Source organism: Euprymna scolopes, chromosome 6, assembly GCF_053919585.1.
Source record: "Euprymna scolopes isolate OS-2025 chromosome 6, ASM5391958v1, whole genome shotgun sequence".
In the NCBI taxonomy this organism is placed as follows: Eukaryota; Metazoa; Mollusca; class Cephalopoda; order Sepiida; family Sepiolidae; genus Euprymna; species Euprymna scolopes.
This window is the reverse complement of record NC_136487.1, coordinates 137,697,151-137,721,220: the sequence shown is the minus strand read 5'-3', so window position 1 is coordinate 137,721,220 and position 24,070 is coordinate 137,697,151. Positions and strand designations below refer to the sequence as shown.

Genomic DNA, 24,070 nt, shown 5'->3' with positions numbered 1-24,070 from the left:
TCCTTCGCGGTATGGGTTCGAGTCTACCTACATACTACCACTTTTTTTTTTTTTTTGCTCAACACACACCTCCAAACACCCGGGCAACGCCGGACACCCAGGCTAGTCTATAATATAAACGGTAAAATCTGAGTGTTTGTTTATTTGTATGTATGTTTGCTAAAAACTTTTGACAGACGCGTCGGAACGTGACGAGATTGGTATCGTTTTAAACCTCGAACTTTCGGACGACAAATATCGAAAAATTGGCCAAAAACATTAATTCCTTCACCCTTAACTGGGCAGTTTTCTACAAGGAGGGGTCGCTACTTCCGGTTTCGCGTAAAATACGCTTAAATATGATATTTTAATTTGTCCAGATTTCGTATATATTATTATAGTCATGATTTTAAAAAAGTATTTAGGTACCATCAGCTAGAATCGAAATCGGAACTGTAGCATTCAAAGCTGTACCAACGTGACACGTATATAAACCGATTATAAATTAACTAAGATGAATGTAAAAAATGTTTAACGATTTTTTCAATTTTTACTCATTTTTTACACCTTAAAAACAATTTGGACCGGCTAAAACATCATAATAGAACGGCCCGTAAAAATCCAATCATTTGCGACTTTTAGTTTCGGAGGAGATAGTTTGAAACTATGGAAACAGACAGACAGACTGACCAACAGACAGACAGACCGAAAGACATATAAACATATTGCTGTTTAGATATTAGATTTGTACTTCCATCAATTCATTTCCTTTATTATCATCTCCTCCATCTCTTTTTCTGCGTGTGTGTGTGTGTGTGTGTGTGTTTTGCCGTTGGCAACGCCCATCTGTCATTTCCGCTTCCAGATATGAAATGTCTGTACATCCAAGCAACAAACAATCGAGTGAACCTCATGTCGCAATAAAATACTTTACTTGAAAACGTAAGTGCTAATCTTGCACAAGTATTGCGCAAACACACAAACGCCCCCCCCCCTCGCACTATAAAGTGCGCCCTTCTTAATTAAATGAGGACGCATCTACTCGTAATATGTGGCCGTTCAATCTGCGCGATGGACGTTGGAAATTACATTTCAAACTAAAATGTCACATATCGGATGTTACGGTAATGCGGGCTGTGTGAGAATAGAAAAGTTAGATTCCCTCCCCTCCCCCCCTAAAGACCAGAGGTGAATCCAACGGAACAATCCAACTTCTCACAAGGTACTCTCTGTCTCATAGCTGGTAAGACTTCAAGCAGAAAAGACATATCTGGGTATTGGGGAGTGGTGAGGCAGTGCACACCATGTGGCTGGATGTAACGAAACAAGTTCTCACTTTATCGTTGTAAATCCCCCCCTCTCTCTCTCTCTCTCTCTCTCTCTCTCTCTCTCTCTCTCTCTCTCTCTCATATAGAAGTTGTCTCTCTGGTATTTTTCTGTAACTATTTTTTACAAAAACATTGGCTTCCGAGTGGGATTATCAGCGGGCGAAAAGAACCTAGGTTCACAACAACGACGATGATTACGAGGTGCGTGCAATAAGTAATGCCTCTGATCGACTTCCAGTTGTCTGATCTAGCTGAAATTTTGCAGGTGCAATGATTTATATCTCTACGGGTTATGTAGCAAATTACAGCTCTGAACTAATTGTGGTTTCTGTTTTACAGGTGTTTGGACTGAGTCAGGTGTGAAATGGAGCCTGTTGAATGTCGAGCAGTGATCCGGTTTTTGTATTTGAAAGGACGCACACCGTAGAAGACTTTTGATGAAATGAAAGAAACTTATGGTGATAATGCCCCATCATATGACCTTGTAAAACGCTGGCATCGTGAATTCAAACATGGCCGGAAGTCTGTGGAAAAAACTCCCAAACCTGGTCGCTCCCCTTCTGCCATTGATGAGGTATCTGTCCGTCAAGTTGAGGCAGCCATTTTGAAAGATCGGCGCATTACTATTCACCAAATAGCCCAAGATGTCAAGATTAGTACAGAGTCTGTGGAAACTATCATTCATGATCATTTGCATATGCATAAGGTGTCTGCCAGACGGATTCCCAGGTTGCTCACACCATTCCTGAAGCGAGAACGCGTCGAGTGCTCGAGAATGAATTTGGAGATGTGCCAAGAAGATGAGTCAAAGTTTTTCAAAAGACTGATTACACAGGATGAAACCTGGGTCCATCACTATGATCCAGAGACCAAAGCCCAGTCAATGCAGTGGAAGCACTTGGAGTCACCACCTCCAAAGAAGGCAAGGGTGCGGGCAAGGTCATGCTCACAGTCTTCTGGGACCAGGACGGAGTAGTGATGACAGATTTCCTGGCAAAGGGCACCACAATTACAGGAGCCTATTATGCTTCACCTTTGAGGAAATTAAGGGAAGCTATCAGAATCAAGAGGCGGGGCAAGATCAGCAAAGATACCCTCCTCCTGCAGGACAACGCTCCGGTCCACAACTCGCATGTCGCCAGATCAGAAGCACGGGCGTGTGGTTATGAAATCTTTCCCCATCCTCCATACTCTCCTGACTTTGCACCCTTTGACTTTCACCTCTTCCCAGCCATGAAATTGTTTTTGAATGGAAAGCGTTTCCCAAATGATGCAGCCTTGATTTCTGAAGTCACGTCGTGGTTGGAGGACCAACCTGGGGTGTTCTACAAAAGCGGTCTCCGGAGCTGCATCAAACTATGAGAGAAATGCATAATTCTGGGTGGTCCTATGTAGAGAAAGACTAATAACTGTGCCAAGTTTCGTTGCTCTACTGCTATGGGAAGTGGGTCAGGGGCATTACTTATTGCACGCCCCTCGTACGTCACGGAGGTATAACGTTTTATACACCTCTCGGTAAGTGAAAGTGTAACTAATACTACTTCCGGCTTTTATAAACACGGCGCCAAGCGTAATTATAAACAGCATTGTAATAATTCCTGCGTGTTCTGAAGACGAGGTTTCCCAAAACTATGAGAACATTTCTTTTGTAGAAAAAAGGAGAATAAATTTTTTATAGATTATCTTCGCCCCCTTTTCCCCAACTTCTGTGTTACTTCCCGCTTAAATATCTTCGTTCTCCGTTCTTCCTCCTTCAAAAAAAAACAAAAACAAGTACAGTATAACCCCGGAATACGGTGACACTAGGATACGGTTTTTTCAGGTTACAATGTGGAATACAATGTTTTTCCGGCCAGGTTAGGGTATTTTCCCCGCCCTACGGTGTTATTTATAATATACAAGTGTGTTATATACTGTACAATATTTTGTTACTAATTTTTTAATGCCGTATCCCGGGGTTCTACTGTATGTGCTGAAATAAAAATGTTTTATTACTTAATTAAAAGTATAATATTGAATAGGTATTTACTTCCCTCCTACTGCGTGAAGGTGAGTGGGAAATAGGAGTGCACTCGTGCGATTAACAATAAATTAAGCCCTTCTAAAAATAAAAAGGCGAACCGTTAAAATCTATGTTTTAGAACTTTTTATATAAGTCGTCTCTAGATTTATTTTGATCGACTCTTATAGAATTCATGCGTGTTTTTCGTATAAAAGCGAAACTAATCGGCCGGGATCAAATCACTTTTGTGTAGTATCTGTTCCGGCAGATACTGTAATCAAAGACCATTGTCCTTGTGGCAATGAGCTTCTGGTCCATGTCTGGGAAACCCTATATACCAAGAGAGGCTCGCACTACCAGCTCCCCTCCCCTCCCTTGCTCCCCCTTTCCTCTTCCCCTCTATCCTCTCCACATTAAAGAACGGCCCCATGCCTAATTTTCACTCGTAGGGAAGCAAATAAATACCTAGCTTCCCGGCCTTTCATGCCGGGACGTTCAGAAAGCAATTAGCTTTGATTAATATGGGGTGGAACCCCTCATATCAGACAATTGCTATTCATTTTGACACTCCTTTTTTTGTGGGGAGCTGGTTTTCCTCAAAATTGTAGGGAAACAAATAAATGAAACGGCGGACATCTGAACTGGCCTTCAGCCAACCTTCATTTCTGCACCTGCGTATCCACTTAGCAAGTCAACTTTTCGGTTGACATCGCTAAATTTGAATGCTTCCTTATGGTTTCGTAGCGTAACGGTAAGATGTCACGTTTTCTTTCACTTTCTTTTCCGCCTTCGGGTTCATCATGGGTTCGAGCCTCTCTCCCTGCTAATACTTTTTTTTTTCTTTTACACCTCTAAATACTCAGACCGGCTATACAGGATGAAGTTTACAGATAATATCCAGTTGCATGTGATATCACAGTCATGGTATAGAGTACCAAAAGTACCCTCACAGCGTGTCACAGAATTAACTCCCTCCCTATATGTAACACGATCTAAGTTTATTATAAGTTAATATTGTCATCATAATTTTGTACCATTTAAAAAAAAAGAAGTCTAAAATATACTACTAATAATATTTTAAATTTGTTAGCGTTTGAAAGCAATGAAAGCGGATCAGTTTTAACATATTATATGTTAAAACTGATCCGCTTTCATTGCTTTCAAACGCTAACAAATTTAAAATATTATTAGTAGTATATTTTAGACTTCTTTTTTTTTAAATTAAGAAATAAAGAAACTGAAGATTTGAAACATAAATATTTATTTTTATGCATAAACAATGCGTTTCTTACTTACCTTGATTTCGTAGATATAAAATGGTGTCGGAATTATTTTACCAACAATTATGTATCCCCCTGTATATATTTGTTATATTTTTATTCTGGTTCATATATTTTATTTTCCGTATTTATTTATTTATTTATTTATTTATTTACCTTTGTTGAATTTGGTTTCGTACCTTTTGATATTCGTACGAAACTACTTTTAAACTTGAATAAAAAAGCAATACTAGCTTCTTTGGGCTAATGTCACAGAATAGAATTCTCAGGTAGGGAGTTATGCCATGGATATAGGCGGCTGGAGAGGCGTCTTGTAATTGTTAAAGGAGAGCAGCTTAGTTTTACTAGCATTAAATATTAGCATCCATTTGCGGCCCCATTCCACTATAGTCTGGAGGTAATTTTCTAACGATGCTGCCATTGCCTTAGATGTATGTATATCTGTTCTTCCCTCATGCATATTATAGAGCGTTGTATCATCAGCAAATATACCCATCTCGGACACAATATTATCAGAGAGGTCGTTTATGAGTATCAGGAATAATAATGATCAAAGAATTGACCTCTGATGCACTCCCGCATTAATGTTATGCTGCTTGGATATACGTCCGCCAATGACAATCTGTATGCTTCTATCGTCCAAGAAGGATCTAATTATATTTAGTATACGTCCAGTTATAACGGACGATTTCATTAGCAACCCTTTGTGCCAGGCTTTCAATTAAATTCCAAAAGAAGGAAAACTTTCTCAAAAATAATTAATTTTTAAAAGATTTAAATTCGATTATTCCAAACGATCAATTTTAAACATGGAATTTAAAGTAAGGTTTTACATTTTTTTTTTAAATATTTTAATATAGTATAAATGTGAATATTGCGAGTTGTAACGTATCGAAATCAACACCAATGAAAAATATAGTAATTGTCTGTATTTTTAAGATGAGGTGTTTTCATTTATTGAGATTGTTGGACTGACTTCCTCATCTTGGTTGTTATAGTCAGAAGGTTTTGGCCGCTTTGCCCTCCGGCCTTCATCAGGTGTTTTGCATCGGACTGGGGAACCGTTTGTTAGGAGTCTCGAACCCAACCCTTTATTATTATTACGGGGGTACCGTGTTCGGACTCCAGCTAGGCTCTGGACATAGTTGCTGATTCTCTGTTTTGAATGTTACTTTTCACTGCCTTCGTTCACGATTGAACTCAGCACCTTTGGGTAACTGATATGTAAAGTTTATAGTTACCCAAAGGTGCTGAGTTCAATCGTGAACGAAGGCAGTGAAAAGTAACATTCAAAACAGAGAATCAGCAACTATGTCCCAGAGCCTAGCTGGAGTCCGAACACGGTACCCCCGTAATAATAATAAAGGGTTGGGTTCGAGACTCAAATGGTTCCCCAGTTCGATACAAAACACCTGATGAAGGCCGGAGGGCAAAACGGCCGAAACATTGTGACTATAACAACAAAGATGAGAAAGTCAGTCCGACAATCTCAATAAATGAATGAAAAATATATTACTATAAAAATACGACTTATTTGACACTAGTGACTTCAGTTTTTAACGGCTTTTTAACCCTAAAAATATGGGCACTCATAACGGATAAGTTATTTATATGTTAGCATAACATAAAAATTATTTATACGTTAGCCGTTTGAATTCCAATATTTATTGTATAAGAAAAAATATTAGCTCAGCGTACAAATACGTACGTAAATATTGTTAAATAATAAATTTGTATTTCTTAATAAATATAATATTTGCGTATATACCAAAATCTAACAAAACAAAACATTAGCAAAAAAAGACGTTAATTCCATTATTCATATTTAGCGCTTGTGGACATCCACCAAATTTACACACAATCTAAATCTACAAACAAATGACGTCGCAGATTTTTCGTAAAAATAAGGAGATTTTGCACAAAGAAATAGAGGTGTCTACAGCATCAAGTAGAGTTTTATATCTTTAACCCTTTAAATTGTACTTTCAAGTCGTTTTTCCAAATAAACAATATTTTTTACTCTTATGGCTTGTCAGTCCAATTGGTTTTCAAAGTACATATCTATGCATTGTTAAACAAATGAACGAGAGTTTGTTTGTTTGTTTGTTTTTTTTGTTTTGTTTTTTTTTTTTTTTTGTGCGTCAGTTGCACGCTAACTTCCGTCACGTGTGGGTTCCATGATTAAAAAAAATGATTTTTTTAAATTTCTGGAGGTAAAGGGTTAATGCAAAATAAAATTTAAATACGAATCTGGAAAAATTCAATAAACACACGTGCATCTTAAAGCAAAATAAAATAAATAGAAATTTCTTTCCTTTGCACTTTAAAGCTTATGTGAACCAACGGGAGGAAAAATCCATGCGGATCACGGTCGAGAATCTCTGCTTTAAAAGGCCGAATACAAAATAATTTTTGGCTTAAATTAAAATTTCCAAATAAAATGGGTAAATATTAATTTGTATTTATATTTTTGTTGTAATTTGGACTCTGTATAGTTCAAGAATGAGACCATATATGATAAAATAGTCTCCTATTTCTCTTTAAACTAACACTCTTTTCTGTGCCCTTCTTAATGTGTGCGTATGAGTTTGCGTGCGCGTGTGTAAAATAAAAAATAGTGTGAGAATTTAAAAAAATAAATCCGTCTGAAAACTAAAGAGAAGTTAATCGCTTTGAAGTTTTTCTCTTATTTAAACATTTTTACATTTTTCTGTTTAATCAGGAGAAATCAGAAATCTATCATAATAAAATATATTAATCTTTAGAAAGCATTTGTCATTTATTGAGTTTTGCTGTTCTCTCTCTCTTTCTCCCCCCTTCTCTCTCTCTCTCTTTCTGTATATATGTCACATACTCTAATCTCTTTCCCTCCCTCTCATTCTCTCTCATTCTCTCTCTCTCTCTCTCTCTCTCTCTCTCTCTCTCTCTCTCTCTCTCTCTCTCTCTCTCTGTATATAACGCAGACACAATCTCTTTCCTCTCTCACACACATATTCTCTCTTATATATAATATTTGATTTGGCGATGTGTGCCAGGGATTCTGCAGAGGCATCAGATCTTGTGGGATTATTCATTCTATATACCCTCACAAGCATATTCGATACTACGGATATTGGCCTATATAGAGATGACGGACTAGTTATAATAAAAAACTCCAACAAAGTCAAGAGAGAAAACTTTAAGAAAATCAGACACAAGGAAATGAAAAAATTAGGCATAAAAGCAGACGTATCAGCTAACATAAAAATAACAAACTTCCTGGACGTCACGTCAAACTTAGATAAAAACACATATGAACCATACTTAAAAGATAACACTACTCCAATTTATGTAAACCCTAAGTCTAATCACCCACCATCAATTATAAAACACATTCCTAACTCGATCGTAAGTAGACTCAGTAATAACTCAAGCGATGAAAATGCATTTAACAGGTCAACCAATATCTACGAAACAGCCCTGAAAAATAGTGGATACAAAAATATCGATATCAAATATAAGCCACAAAACACCAATAACTATAATAAAATTAAAAATAGAAAAAAAAAAGAACTATCATTTGGTATACGGCCCCATACAATCAAATGTTAAAAACAAAACTTGGCAAGAAATTTCTAGATCTTATTGAAAAACACTTTCCCGCAACCAACCCCTTACACAAAATCTTCAATAAAAGTACCTTAAAGTTATCCTACAGTTGTTGCGAAAATTTGGAGATGATAATTAAAGCACATAATAACAAAATACTAAATAAAAACAATGTAAACAACAACAAAATATACAATAAAAAAGTAGACACCATGACAAAAATAAAACTAACACTAGCAGAAATAATAATAATAATAATAATAATAATAATAATAACAACAACAACAACAAACCAATCCCGGACAAGTACAACCATACTATAAATGGAAATATTAATGACGAACAAGATAAATGCAACTGTAGACACCGCACACTTTGCCCACTTCAAAATAAATGTCTAACAAAAAGCGTAGTTTATCAGGCAACAATAGAAAGAAAACCCGAATAACAAGAAATATTACGTAGGCATGACTTCCTTAGATTTCAAAACCCGATACTATGACCACAAAAGTACATTCAACAATAAAAAAACACCGTATAAAAACAACACTAGCGAATAAATACTGGGAACTCAAAGAAAGCGGACATTCGCCGGTAGTGGAATTGAAAATAATAAGACAAGCTACCACGTGTAGGCATTTAGACGACCCATGTAGATTATGCCTTCATGAAAAATTTGCTATCCTGTACTTTAAAGAACCCCAAAATCTATTAAACTGTAGAAGAGAAATAGCAAATAACTGTGTTCACAAAATAAAATTTACTCTAGGATAGCGATACAAAATAGTTTTAAAACTAACAAAAACAATAGAAAATAAACAAATAAATAAATTAAATAAACATGAATATACATAAACGATCACACATATATGTATGTATGTATATATATGTGCATATATGTATGTACACATATGTATATTTATATATAAACTAAAAAAAAATGTCTGCCTTAAACCACTAACCTAGTTTTGAAACAGATCCTTTGTTCGATAAAATGCATGCCCATTGGCTGATAGGAAGGGGCGCGGTGGATACTAGAAAGCTGATTGGCTAACTAAATCCTCAATAGAAGAGGACCATATAAAAACGATAAACAACCACAGAAATCGCGCATAAGCCTGAGGAATCCTAGAGTGGATGAAACGCCGAATATTCAGTGTAGCTTAGTCGCCATATATATTTTATAAATTACTATATATATATATATATATATATATATATATATATATATATATATATATATATATAGCGCGCGTGTGTGTGTGTGTGTGCTCGCTCGTGTGTGCGTAGCACCCATATATATATATATATATATATATATATATATATATATATATATATATATATATATATATATATTATTCCATCTTGAAAATATTCAAAGGATTAGAATCATTGAATTCCAACACGGATCGTTGATAGTGCTCAATCAAAGACAGCAAATTTATAGTTTTTATTTATTTTATGTAAATATTGTCATATCTTGCTACGATATGCAAATCGTTTCGATCATTATTGATCTCATCAGGTAAGATAAAGTTTGAAAAATAATTGAATAAATTTTTATAATTTTAGAGGAAAAAAATGTTTTACCATGTCTAGCATGTAGCATGGTTTAAAGATCTTATGCTGTCACATTATAACTCAAACACATTTTAAATATCGGTAGTTCAGCTCAGTCATTCTCGATCTACCCTGCTTACGATAATTTCCTAATTCAACGGAGAAAACTCTGTTATTGCCGTTCGATATGCATTATTAGTGCATTTAGGGGGGAGTTCTGCTTAGAGCAATTTCTTGTCTTGAAAGAACAGAAAATAAACTTTGCAATCTAGTGGCCGATGATCTTTTCTGCTCTCTACAATTCTTTTTTATCGCAGAAGAAATATTCACGGTGTTTTCTCTATTATATCCTTATATTCCTTGCAGATACTCGACCGAGCTCTAATTTCTTTTTTTAAGACATTCATGGCAATAAATTGTCTTATTACCACAACTGCAACTGCAAAGAACTTTTTTTTTTCTCGTTGTACCTAACATAAAACAGAAATTAAAGCAACAAGATTTTTTAAGAACTCTCCATTCGTTGAACAGGTATGTTTTTATTGAAATTGCTTCAAGCAAGGCATGAAGCTACTTGATGTAAGGAGCTGAAAGAAGAAAAAATACCACTTCAAGAAAGAAAAAAAAATCTATTCAATGATAATGGATAGATCCCAACGTAGAAAACAGCAATTCATCCCCCTTTTCCAGAAATATCACTCATGAAAAACTGAAGGACAAAATAAGAGAAGCAAGAGTTATGAGGTCGCAAAAAGTACTTCCCTGCGGGCTACAACATGGTTACTTTCCAATCCAATACAAACAAATACTTGTTATAAACTGTCCTCATAAGTAACCAAATTTTGTTAAATCTGTTCGTTATTTTCAATTCTTTCTTGGTATTTTTCATCATCCAATCGACAATCCATTCATCTCTTTTAACTTTATGATAGAGAGGAGTTTAACCTCTGTGAATGATTCGTAAAATAAAATTACTTAAATTTAAAAATGTTAATTGTTAAATAATAAATAGAATAAAATGCTTCATATGAATCCTATAAAAAAAATCTTATTCTTATTTATTGCCGAGCTTTTCAATTCAAACATTTTAAAGACATTTAAAATTTAATTACAAGCAATGGCGTATCGCCGTTGGACGCGATTGCTACTTATTGTAAAAAAAAAAAAAAAAAATGCCTTTTCATCTAACATTTTCGTCTGCTTTTTTCATTCTGTCACGAACTGTAGACGTCAATCATCGGATCTGATGACGTCATTTCTTCACATCTCCGATCAGGTCTTTCCATAAAATAATTCTTAGTATGTTTTTTTTTAATACCCAATTTTTTTTTTTTTCTTTTTTTATAATCTCCGGATTTACTTCACAATTAGTACTAGCAGATTTACCCGGCGTTGTCCAGAGCAAAAGTGTAACATATTTTAATTAAAACTGCTGCCTCTCTATGTTTCTTTATCTTTTTCTCGTTTCCCCTCTTTATCTTTTTCTCGTTCCACCCTATTTCTCTTCTATCCAGCACATTTCGTTTTAGCTTTAGCTGGACATACACACACATAAATAATTCTCCTTTATAACGTAGATTGCTTGCATTGCGGGCATTTTCTTCCAAATCAGTACATAATATTAATATATATATATATATATATATATATATATATATATATATATATATATATATATATATATTAGACATTAAGAGGAGATTATAGATAGATATATAAATACCCGTTCACATACACCTTTCACGATTAGCTAGAACCCAGAATTAGATAGAATCGAGCAATTGCGTCGACAACGGACAACGCCAGACCCTAGTATGTTTGGATGTATTGCATCTCATCAGTGAAGTGCGACCCCAGGTCGTCGCACTGATGAAGTGTGCAATACTGACGACCTAACCATATGGGCCACGGCGGAATCTATTGGTTATGCCTCGATTTTTTAAATTCTTATATTTTTATCCAGTTCTACATTCTACAATGTGACAAGCAACGCGTCATATACAACTAAGATAGTTACTGCTGGTATGCAGGCGGTAGATATCACATCTACAAACATTAACTGAAATTAGCCGACTCCCCAGACACGATTTTGGAACAATCTTATTTGTTGAGGGACATCACGTCCCTACGAAGGATGAACCGCTTTTTCTACAAATATTAGACATTAAGAGGAGATTATAGATAGATATATAAATACCCGTTCACATACACCTTTCACGATAAAGCTAGAACCCAGAATTAGATAGAATCGAGCAATTGCATCGACAACGGACAACGCCAGACCCAATATATATATATATATATATATATATATATATATATATATATATATATATATATAGGATAGGGTGGGTTAATTATTTTGTGTCACGCTTCATCCGATTGACTGTCGTTTAATTGTTATGGACTTCGATTTCTTGTAATAAATAATTTTAACAAGTATTCTTCATAAGTTTTGGTTTCGGTTTTGATTATAGCTTATGGCACTCAACTCATTCATTTTTATAAACTACCTGTGACCCGTTGGGTCAGTATATTATATTAGCTATGGAATTAATGTATGAGCGTGACACTTGTGACGTAAAGGAAATAGTTTTTGTGACGTAATAGAAACATTTCTATGAAAGTATATTAAAATGAAAAAGAATGCAGATAGATTTCTATGATTCCTTCTGTTTATAATTGTTTATTTTTGAAAACAAAACTTACATCCATTGAATTATAAGTGGTTTGCCATATATATAGGTAAATGTGCATTGAGCAGATACCATAATACCTAAAGTTAAATTCAAATTCTGATATATTTTTTAATTTAAACGCGAAAAAAAAAAACAATTGGGATGCTGAAAACGTACACAGTAAAACAATACGTTTTATTATCGCGTTGATTATTTCTTTGTAACGCAAAAAAAACATTTTTTCAGGGTTATTTATTTATGTTGGTAGTGTAGAAAAAAATGTATGAATGTTTTTTTAAAAAAAGGTGCATTAAAAAATGGAGAATAAATATTTTAAAAATGAAGGCGGTGGGTAAATCGCCGTTGTAAAATGCTCTTATTGTTGTCAATGGGTTAAAGTAGATTTATTTGTAAGAAAATTGCGTTAAAATAACTTAAACATAATACGGAAATTAACGATGTAAAAAATGCAGAAAGTATTAACAATTGTTCATTTGGATAATTTAAACACAAAAAAAATCAATTGGGACGCTTAAAACGTATACAGCAAAACAATACGTTTTATTGTCGTGTTGATTATTTGCTTATGCACGCATGCGCAACTTGAAGTCGTAAACCGAATATTGGGTTACAACACCCGTTACAAGGTCATTTAAGTTTTATAGATTTTACCGAGAATTCTTCATAAGTTTTGATTTAGGTTTCGATTATAGCTGATGGCACTTAAGTCATCTATTTATTTTTTATAAATAATTTTTCCAAAAATTTTTCATAAGTTTTGGTTTCGATTATAGCTGAAGCAACTCAAGTTATATATATAATCATAAATTTTGGTTTCGATTTCGATTCAAGCTGATGTACCCAAGTCATATTATGGATATATATATATATATATATATATATATATATATATATATATATATATATTTTAATCACAATTTTACGTTATATAAAAATCGATAGAACGTTAACTCTATCATATATACGAAATCTGCAAGAATTAAAATATCATATTTAAACGTAGTTTATGACGGGGATACGTTAGGCGTCCCTACTAGCTTAGATAAATACTTTTGCATTTTTAGAAAAAGAGCTACAATAATATCAGAGCGTCTCCATTTACGCTGAACATCTGCAGAATGCCAACATCAATATATTACATATGAATTAGTCCCCTGTTGGTTTTTTCCACAGGTTCCCTAAGTAATAATAATAATAATAATAATAATAATAATAATAATAATAATAATAAATCGACCCTCCTTCACGAAACCTGGTTCAAGTTGATTCCCAGATAATGAATATTTTTTCTAAATTTTTAGATATTATTTATGCAGGGCAACATCGATCAAGAATATACCGACTTTGTGGATGTTTGTTTTGTAGTTTGTTTTTTCTATTTTAAGCTGAACATACAAACATACATACAAACACAAGAGAACTTGAATACCTACTAAACACTATTCTTGAAGGTTTTAAGGTTTCTCGTAACAGGGATTTGCCCGTTCAACTTGGCATGCATGAGGATGCTTTTCACTACAAGTAAACCCTGACTAAATATTCCAAATAACATGGTATTCGCAGCCCAAATAAGACCTCCTCGGTATGGTTAATCCACACTGGCTTTTACGAGGTGCACCTTCTCCAAGTGATCTTACCTCAAGTGACAGCACGTAAATGGATCCTCTACCAGACAGGAGGAATTCTTGTCCTGAAATCCAGTAAAACCAAGAGACCACAAGAAAGATATAACATAATTAAATGACCAACTGAGGAGAGGGAAATAATGTTCTCAACTTTTTTAGTGTTAGGATAACTTTAATTGAATATTTGAATATTTATGTCTAATGAAAGAATCAAGTATTAGTCCTTAGTAAGCAGTTTGACAGGGAAATGAGAACTTTAATGGAATATTTAAATATCTATGTATATCGTATCGATATCAAGTGTTAGTCCCAGGTAGGGGGGGGGCTCTGATTTTTGAGAACCTTAGACTGAATTAAAATGAACCAAAAAAGGGGCATTTGCTCTTATATATATATATATATATATATATATATATATATATATATATATATATATATATATATATATATTGCGGGGTACAAAATTTTATTTTGGCTATGTAAAGACCAAATTTAAACTTTTCGAAAACATTTTTTATTTTAGATTGTGAAATTAAAAAATAAAAATGAATGCGTCAGCTGACCGGTTTCGAAGCTCGCTCAACAAAGCGAAAATCGAGCTTAATTACGTTTTAAAAAGAAAAGGGGGGGAACAATGAATCGGAGATGAAAAAGTAGGGGGAATATATGTATAAAAGGGGGGGATTAATTATTAAATAGAAACTAGATTAAGCCCTAAGAGATTCTCTTTTTGTTTGCAAAGAGAAGGTCTCAGAGTCTTAATATATATAGTTTCTAGAATTTTGAGATGGTAAAGAGAGTGCGACTTTCTAAGGATGGAAAAAAGTCCGCACTAAAATTCGAAGTGCAAATACGATTATTTATTATATGCTCTCCTGTAGATGAGCCATGGGTATTGTTCAAAACGTCCAAAGATAGGTAGTTTCCATTTCGAATTTTGGATGGAACATGTTGTTCTACCCTATTATCTAATCTTTGAGACGTTCACCCGACGTAGCGCACACCGCAGCTACATTTAAATAAATAAATAATAGAATTGTTATGGTGGGTGGGGGAGAACGTCTTTATAAATTGAAGACAAAATGGGTTTACAAGAAAAAACAACACGGGTGTTTGATGCAAAGTAACATTGTTGTACGACAGAAGAAATTTGCTTGGCAAATCTTTCACTAATATTACCTAGCCAAGGTAGGTAGATAGGGCATTTGTCGACAGATGCCTGTTTAATTTTATTGAAATTAGAAACTTTATTTCTAATTGTAGATTCCACCATTTGCAATGGAAACCCATTATTGCAAAGAGTCTTGGTAATAAATTTAACTTCATCATTTAATTTGGTCTCTGAACATATCATACAAGCTATATGGATAAGAGTGTTGATAAGATTATATTTTTGTTTAGTGAGGCAAAAAGAGCCCCAACGTGTGTTAAGACCAGTGAATGTAGGTTTACGGTAGATGGAAGTCAAGAAAACGGAAGATATTTTACACACCAGTACATCTAGAAAAGGAAGGGAAGAATTACTTTCCTTCTCTATAGTAAATTTTAGAACTGGGTGAATATTATTAAGGGATGCAAAAAAAGGTATCCGCTTCCGTTTCATTGTTGAACAGACAAAAAGTGTCGTCAACATAACGAAAATAAATATCTGGTTTTTGAAAGCCAGATATAAGACCCTTTTCGTGGAAACCTACGAAAATATTTGCCAGAGCTGGTCCCAGGGGAGAACCTATCGAAACACCAAAGACGTCTGGTTAAACGTGTGAAGAGTGGAGCTCTTTCTTCCTCCATTTCTGATTTAATCAGACCGACTGGTCCATTACATCCCCGTCTCTATGGTTTACCTAAAACTCATAAGAGTGGGGTACCTTTAAGACCGATATTATCCATGATAGGTTCCGCCCAACATAAAGTAGCCAAATGGCTTACTAATATTTTAGAACCAGTTTTGGAAGAGTATAGTTCTTTCTGCATTAAAGATTCTTTATCTTTTGCTTATTTTATGCAGAATTATAATCAGACTGACAAATTTATGTGTTCTTTTGATATTGAAAGCCTATTTACCTGCGTTCCACTCCCAGAAACTATTGATATATGTGCCGATGCCCTTTATCGCAGTCATCTCCCAACTCCCCCTATTCCTGAGAATATTTTTGTGGAATTTATGGAATTCGCCACCATGTCGGTTGAATTCAGTTTTAATAACATTATGTACAGGCAGATAGATGGTGTTTCGGCTCTGGCAAATATTTTCGTAGATTTCCATCTCCCTATACTGCCAAGATTTAATCTTACTCAGGGCTCATCTGAGATGAGCTTGTTTTTAATGATACGACCATTTCTTCCCATGCATCGTCTACATTCAGGATTGTAATAATCAGTTCGAAATGACTGTTGCGCAATGGATATAAGCGCTAAGTATGTTGATAATTTCATGGGGATTGCAGCTTAAATCATCAATGCTAGTCTGTTGCATAACGGATATAAGTTCTAAGTGAGTCTTCTAGAAGTTGAAGGTTCAATCCGCAGTAAGTTTGAAGGTTCAAGCCTTAATACACAGAATACAATTAAAACTGACCTAAGGCTTCTACCAGGTCATGGCTGACGAAACCAGAGCAAACTATCCTTGTGTATTTAATAGTGGGTTCGTTCGAAATTACGTACAGATTCCCGAGTGTGACAGAAATATTCCCGAGTTCGACAAGATACACTAAAAGAAGGCCGGAGAATTCATCGGTCGAAACGTTTTGAGAATAACATCCAAGTTAAATACAGTAGTTAAAATAATCTAAATAATTCAAATTATTAATTCTTATATGAAATTTCCGAAACGTAATCTTCAGGAGTTGTTATTTTATATTGTGGTTATTAAAGGTGTTCTTGTTTTGTTTTTGTTTTTTTTATCTGTGAGAGGAAAAAATAAAGTGTAATTGAATATGTTATTTATTTCTGTGTTTGTATATTTATTGTTTCTATTAAATTGTTGTCTTTTTGCTTAGTGTTTTATATAGTGGAGGGGTAAGGTCTGGTGAATTGTGATTTTATTTATTTAAAGCTCTATAGCAATTTTCTAATTATGTATATGTTTTTATTTGTTGTTTATTTTGTCGTGTTAATTGGGGGGGGGGATAAATATGTAAATACATAAACAACAGGTTAGGTCATCCTCTACATAACGTTGTTTATATTTTTAAATCAGAGAAAGCATGAGTTTGTAGTGCACAATGCATATGTAAAGAAAGAGAATAATATAATCATGCGCATGTGCGCGCACACTTGTGTGTGTGTGTGTGTGTGTGTGTGTGTGTGTGTGTGTGTGTGTGTTAAACTGCTTATTTTTGTTGATACTCTTGTTTACGTAAGCATTTTTATTAAGTAAACTATTTATTAAGTCCTCGGGGCTGAATATAAACAAAGAATGCCATAAAGTGAAAAATGACACTTGTTATTTGTACAATTTCGGCTTCCTCTGGACATACGTCTCATCGGTAAAGTGTTTCAAAATGATGTCCATATCAGGTATCCCTCCCTTTCGCGACACAGATTCAAACCATGTAAGAGTCTAATTTGTTACTTTGTCGTACTCGTTTGTTTATATATCGTTTGTTTATATATCTTGTAACACTCGCTTCCCTTATTTTGTCTTTTACTCATCACAATTAATAAGCAATGTTTCTGACAAAGTGGGAAGAATTGCTGTTTTCTTGATCGGAATATATCCATTTAACACTTTCCGTTGTTTATCTTTGACCTTGAAGTAATATTTTTCGAATCCTTACATCAAGTGGTTTCATGTCTTGTCTGGAACGAGTTCCATAAAAAAAAGCAGTCTCACATATAACATGCTGTCGAAAATAGATTTGCAACATTGAACACGCACAAACGTGTGTGCATATATATATATATATATATATATATATATATATATATATTCTTTTAAATTTGGATTTTTTGTATATTGGTATTCATATTAAAAACCCTTTTTTCTATTTATCTAAAATTTGTTATTATATATGGGTCGTGGAATTGCAATCATTTGCAAAAGATCTAGCTAATTTGCATATTCTTTCAAATATTCATTTTAATTAATCCCCTATTAGCTTTTTCGGTTTTCTTACCGGGTGATCATCTTCAGTAAACTACCACGTGTTATTCATGCAGATGTTCTACATGATTTATACTTGTAAACACAAACCTATTTCTAAATATATTTTTGTATGCGTATATATATTTGTTTAAAAAATTTTGACTACCAAACTCCTCTGTCAGTTTTTCGTCTACGAACATGAAACTCCATACATAAGGTATTCGAACCCACGCGAACTTTATATATGTATGAGTAATGTAATAGCTATTGGTTCATGTTTTAATTTTTAGCCTTGCGCCAAACATGTCTTTATAGCTCAAGCATTAACATTAATGTAAATAGTAAGCTAAACGTTTTGGTTTAGATTCTCGGTGGTGGTGCACGGGTCATATTTTTTTTTTTTTAACTTTTTAAATCCTTAATATATATTTGGGTCAAATCTAATATAATACTAAATACGATATCTGTATTAATCAAAATATCATCTTTAAGCGTATTTTACGACCGGGCAATGTCGGGCGGCTTGCTAATATATAGTTCGGATGTGTCTAACTGATGAGCCCAAATGAGGGTGAAACTCGAGTCTTGGACTTCCGGTTCTTTGACTGTCATGGCTCTTGTGGGCTGCGACGTTGTTTGGCTGTGGAATTTGTTATATATATATATATATATATATATATATATATATATATATATATATATATATTTCTGTAGAAATATATTTTCTTATCATATATCAATCCTTATATAAGAAGCTCAATGTGATTATGTATATATATATATATATATATATATATATATATATATATATATATATATATATATATATATATATATATATATATAAATGTTGTTTGTTTTGATTTTAGCGATACGTTTTGAATGAATTCAATTATTTACGAAAGCACATTTTACCTAAATGCGAGCTGGGAATAATTTTCCCTTTAGCAATTTGGTACCCCCACACAAAAAATTATATATATATATATATATATATATATATATATATATATATATATATATATATATATATATATATTTAGAGATAACATGACTGACCTTATGAGTTTTAAATACCACTTTTTTTTAAATAATGTGTGTGTAAAAGGTACTTTATCCGTATGTGTGCGTGTGTGTGTATGTGTATACGTTCGTTCCCTATGAACTGTGAAACGGTTGGACCGATTTTTTTAAAAGTACACATAAATATACTTTATGTATCTAGGAGTGCTGTTAAAATAGGTTTGTATAAAAATGCCGCCAATAAGTATCGAAAATCTATAATCGAAATAATTAGAATAAAGAAGAAACAATCCGATTTTAATCGCAGTTAACACCCTTATACAGACTAATATCACGAGAGCATTTGAGAAGTTTATCACCGCACAAGCAGAATGACCCGGCGAATAAAATCCACAGTAGGTTCTTTGATAAAATAAAAGGGCATTTGAAATGAATGTTTCTGTTTAGAGCACAACTGAACGATGATACTTGATTTTTGCATGTTAAACTTTAATTCCATCTATTACATAAAATAATTTAATAAAATAAACAGTAGGTTTACCACAGTGCAATGTATTGTCGGCTAAATCACTGCAGGGGGCATGTGAAGCTTCTTCCCGATGCACCGACGTGGGTTCTCGACTAGAGCAGGCAATCAATCGATTTAATTGAAAAATGTGCGGTTTCAACGATTTCGATGACAATAAAAGTATTGGAAGTATGCAACATTCGTTGATATGCATTCAATCCCGGACAAGGTCGGGTCTCCCTGCTAGTGTATATATATATATATATATATATATATATATATATATATATGTATATATATATGTATAATGTGTGTGTACATATATATGTATATATATGCATGTATATATGTAAATATATATATATATATATATATATATATATATATATATATATATATATATATATATATATATATATATATATACTAGCATGGGTGCCCGGCGTTCCCGGGTATTTGGAGGTGTATGTTGAGCAAAAAAAACAAGCGGTCAATTTTTTAAACTTTGACCCCTATTAGGACCCCTTAATATTTATTGTTTCGAGCTCAAATCAAGCTATTAAGTTAGATCCATGTCCAAGGAACCTATATCTAAAATTTCAAGTGTTTTGACCCAAAATTGTCGGATGAGTTTGGTAGAGTTCTCAAAGGTCAAATCGTTGAACTTTGACCCCTTAATCGCCAAATTTCTGGCCGAAAACCGATCACATCAATTTTCCCAAATCTCAGTAGCCTGTATATCAAATTTCGAGTCTATAGACTAAAAATTGACAGAGTTATTGCGTATAGAAATGTACACACACGGACACACAGACACATACACAGACACGTTCACTTTTATATATATAGATATGTAAATATCTATATATATATGTGTAAATATATATATATGTAAATATGTGTGTGTGTGTGTGTGTGTGTGTGTGTGTGTGTGTGTGTGTGTGTGTGTGTGTGTGTGCTTGCTTCATGTTGATTATATTTAATTGTTCCTCATATTCCTCTAATTACCTGATTTTACAAAGTCAATATTTAGACAAACATTACCATTTTAGGTGGGAATCCAGTTCTTTTAATAGGGACGGGTAGTTTTTGTTCCGGTAGGTTGCGATTAAAGGCGCACCAAGTGAAAATCGATAGATATAATCCTCCACAGTACCCCAACCTCGAAAGGAAATTGTAATTCCCAGAAGAATGCTACCCCACGATAGAGAGACATGTGCTAACGATTAGATCCTAGATCAAACCCTGTATCGAACAGATATTGTTATTATTTTTTTAATCATTTCTTTTTAAGAAACAAGAGAAGAAAAGGTTCACTTACCAAACATGGTTATTCTTCGATTGGATATTAAAACAAATATACACTCAACAAAATATGTTAACTTGTTTCTTTAAATTGATTAACAATTCGAAATCTGTGTTCGCTTTTCTCCGTGTATCAAATCTGCGAGCGTGTTTCTCTGTGTTTCGCGGTAAAAATATCGTCCGTATATAACCGCATTGATTTTGCGTATCTGACCGTGTGCATGCTATTTAAAACCTCCCTCTCCCTTTCTCTTTTCCTCTGTTCCTCTTTTCCTCTCTTTCTTTCTTTCTCTCTCCCTCTCTTTTTATTCTCTCGCTCTTTCTCTCTCACAAGTGTGTGTGCGTTTGCGAAAGAGAGAGGCAGAGAGAGATCAAAATACACACACACTCTCTTTCTCTCTCCTTCTTTTTCATATAAACACGCTCCCTCTCTCTCTCTCTCTCTCTCTCTCTCTCTCTCTCTCTCTCTCTCTCTCTCTCTCTCTCTCTCTCTCTCACACACACACTCCACACACACACAAACACACACTGTTTCTCTCTCCTTCTCTTTCATATACACACGCTCTCTCTCTCTCTCTCTCTTACTCACTCACTCACTCACACACACATTGTTTCTCTCTCTCACACATGCTTACTATCTCTCTTTTTCGCCCTCCCCACTTTCTCTTTTTCTCTCAGACACACGTATCTTTTCTTTCTCTCTCCCTCTCCCTCTCCCTCTCCCTCTCCCTCTCCCTCTCATTCTCTCTCTGCGTTTGTGCGTGTGTGTTTATAAAGGTATGCTTCTTTTGAATAGTATCACTCTCATGCGTTATTTCAGTGTTTATTTAAATACCTAGGTCAAGGCACGTGTGCTTGTCGCGCAAATACTATCGACTGTACGCGCAGCGCCACCAGTCAGTTTGGATTATATTTGAAATAGCAGACGACAAAGAAGTAGTTCCGCGGATTGGTTGTCGGAAGTAGTTTCGCGGAACAACCTTACTTTTTCCTCTTTGTATTTTCTCCCTCTTCTACTTTGTCTTCGAGAATTGCACGCTGATTGCAAGTTTTTCTCCCATGATGACCCTTATCACCCGACAAGTGTGGTTCTCTATTATCTATTACATTGCTTTGAACATCATTCGCTGATTGATTTCTTTCGGGTATACATCTCTTATATCAAAGTTGAGGCTTATATAGTTTGTCTGTTTCCCCCTGTATTTCCTGTGTATTTATACAGTAAATGCAACTTTTTTTTTATTTTCTTTTTTTTTATACAGGTTCGTGAACGTTCTGGGGTCATTTTTTGTTTGTTTTGTTTTGTGCGCGTGTGTATTGGTCTGCCATTTTTTTTTTCTTTCACGTGGAACCTTGAAAGGATTTTTTTTTTCTTTGAAACCGTAGACCTTAATTTTTTGGATCGTCTATAATGTCTTTTTTCTGCCTGAAATATATTTTCATGGCTAGAATTAAATTTGTTGTGTTTTTTAAACCATTGATTTTGATTCGTCTAGTGGTTATTTTCTTTGGTTGATTTTTTAGGTGTGTCCGTGGATTTTATTCTCAGGGTCGTGCTTATTCCTATGCGAAGAATAATCCTGGTTTCATGGCAACCATTTATAACACTATCGTGATCGTTTAGTGATTAGACCCGATGTTGTATTTTGTGATAACTCAGGGTGTGTCCTGGTCTTACGGCAACATATAATAAGGTATGAAAATATATTAATGGAAAGTGTTGTGGGGTATAATTCACCCCTATTTGAGAACTAAGTGGAATCAACCAGTCTTATGAATACCACTGGTTTCAGAGACTAAATGGAGACATTCATACCATGTTTAATCGCATGCTACGAGCACGTTCCTTTCATATCACTTTAGTGACTCCTGTATTCTTTATGATAAATACATATATTTTATACACTTTACACTACTTGTGGTTTCTTTCATTTGTCACCTCTAGCACGGGTCTACAACAACTGGCTGACGAGGACGATTCAAGAATTTCCCGGATCAATCTACAATAATTGCTAACAACAACTGAATGACGAACATTCGGGCAACGAATTTACTCTAAAAATAAAAACAGCCATCGGAAGACAGCATTTGCCGACCAAAAGGATTCAAGAAAAAAGAACACACGCGGATATTGGAAATAATTTTTCCTATACTAGAGGGAAATTCGAAACTTCAAAAGCATTTATTTTTCAAAAGTTCGGTGAAAAACGGGGAAAACTACTTGCCTACGTTGAAAAAAAACAACATCTGAGCGTAAAAATCCACAAATACCGAATAAAGAACACTTCTAAAAAAGGACCACAATTGTTGCGGAAAAAAAGGATTTTACAAAGACGTCATCAAAAAGCCTTATCTTGCTGTTCAAAAAGCTACTAAAACGTAAACTAGGAGCTGAAACAGAACTCATAAGACGAATTGCGTGGAGAATTGTTATTAATGAATTAACGAGACCAACTTTTTAGTAAATACAAAAAAAACTTTGTCGTTCTAAAAAGCATGTCTTGCTAATACGTCTTATGGTTAAAAAGCATTAGCTTTAGAAAAGGGAAAAAACTCTTGCAAAAGTAAATGATATATCTTATTTTATTGGCTAAAGCGAGTATTCGCACAAATTTAAAAAGACATCGGATTTTAATCCGATTAAAATAAATTTTCACTGGTCGATGGGACTGCACGTCGAAGAAGAAGAAAAACGATTTCGCTAAGCACGACAACTAAAGTGTTAACGAGAAAAAATTAAAAAAAAGAATAGCCAATATTAAATAAATGCTATAAACTCTCTTTCACAGATAAGTAACTTTTTCTTTTTAAAGAAAAAAAGAGGAGGGGAAGCGTGTAGGATCAACAAGAAATTGAACCCAGTACCTACACGTTACGAAAATTGAAAAATGACAAACGAAAACTACTGATTTCTGTATAAATGCAAAAGCCGAATTATTTTCTCAGAAAAAAATGCCACACGAGGAAATAAATATATGAAAGAAATATTCGTTAAATAACCATGTACGAATTTTGTAAAGGTTTTTTTTCTATAGAGTTGGTACTATAGGAAAAGTACATCAACGAATTGTGTTGTTTCTGAA

General features: G+C 34.2%; 1 protein-coding gene across 1 annotated transcript in view; it reads right to left on the bottom strand.

Moving 5' to 3' along the window:
* Positions 1-21,213, bottom strand: part of LOC145277984 (uncharacterized) — a 148,295-nt gene extending 127,082 nt beyond the window's left edge. Inside the window, exon 1 of the mRNA XM_080130125.1 lies at positions 21,004-21,213. Within this exon, the coding sequence (XP_079986251.1) occupies positions 21,004-21,010 (7 nt within the window). The 5' untranslated portion in view covers positions 21,011-21,213. The remainder of the gene's footprint in view (positions 1-21,003) is intronic.
* Positions 21,214-24,070: the final 2,857 nt, after the last annotated feature.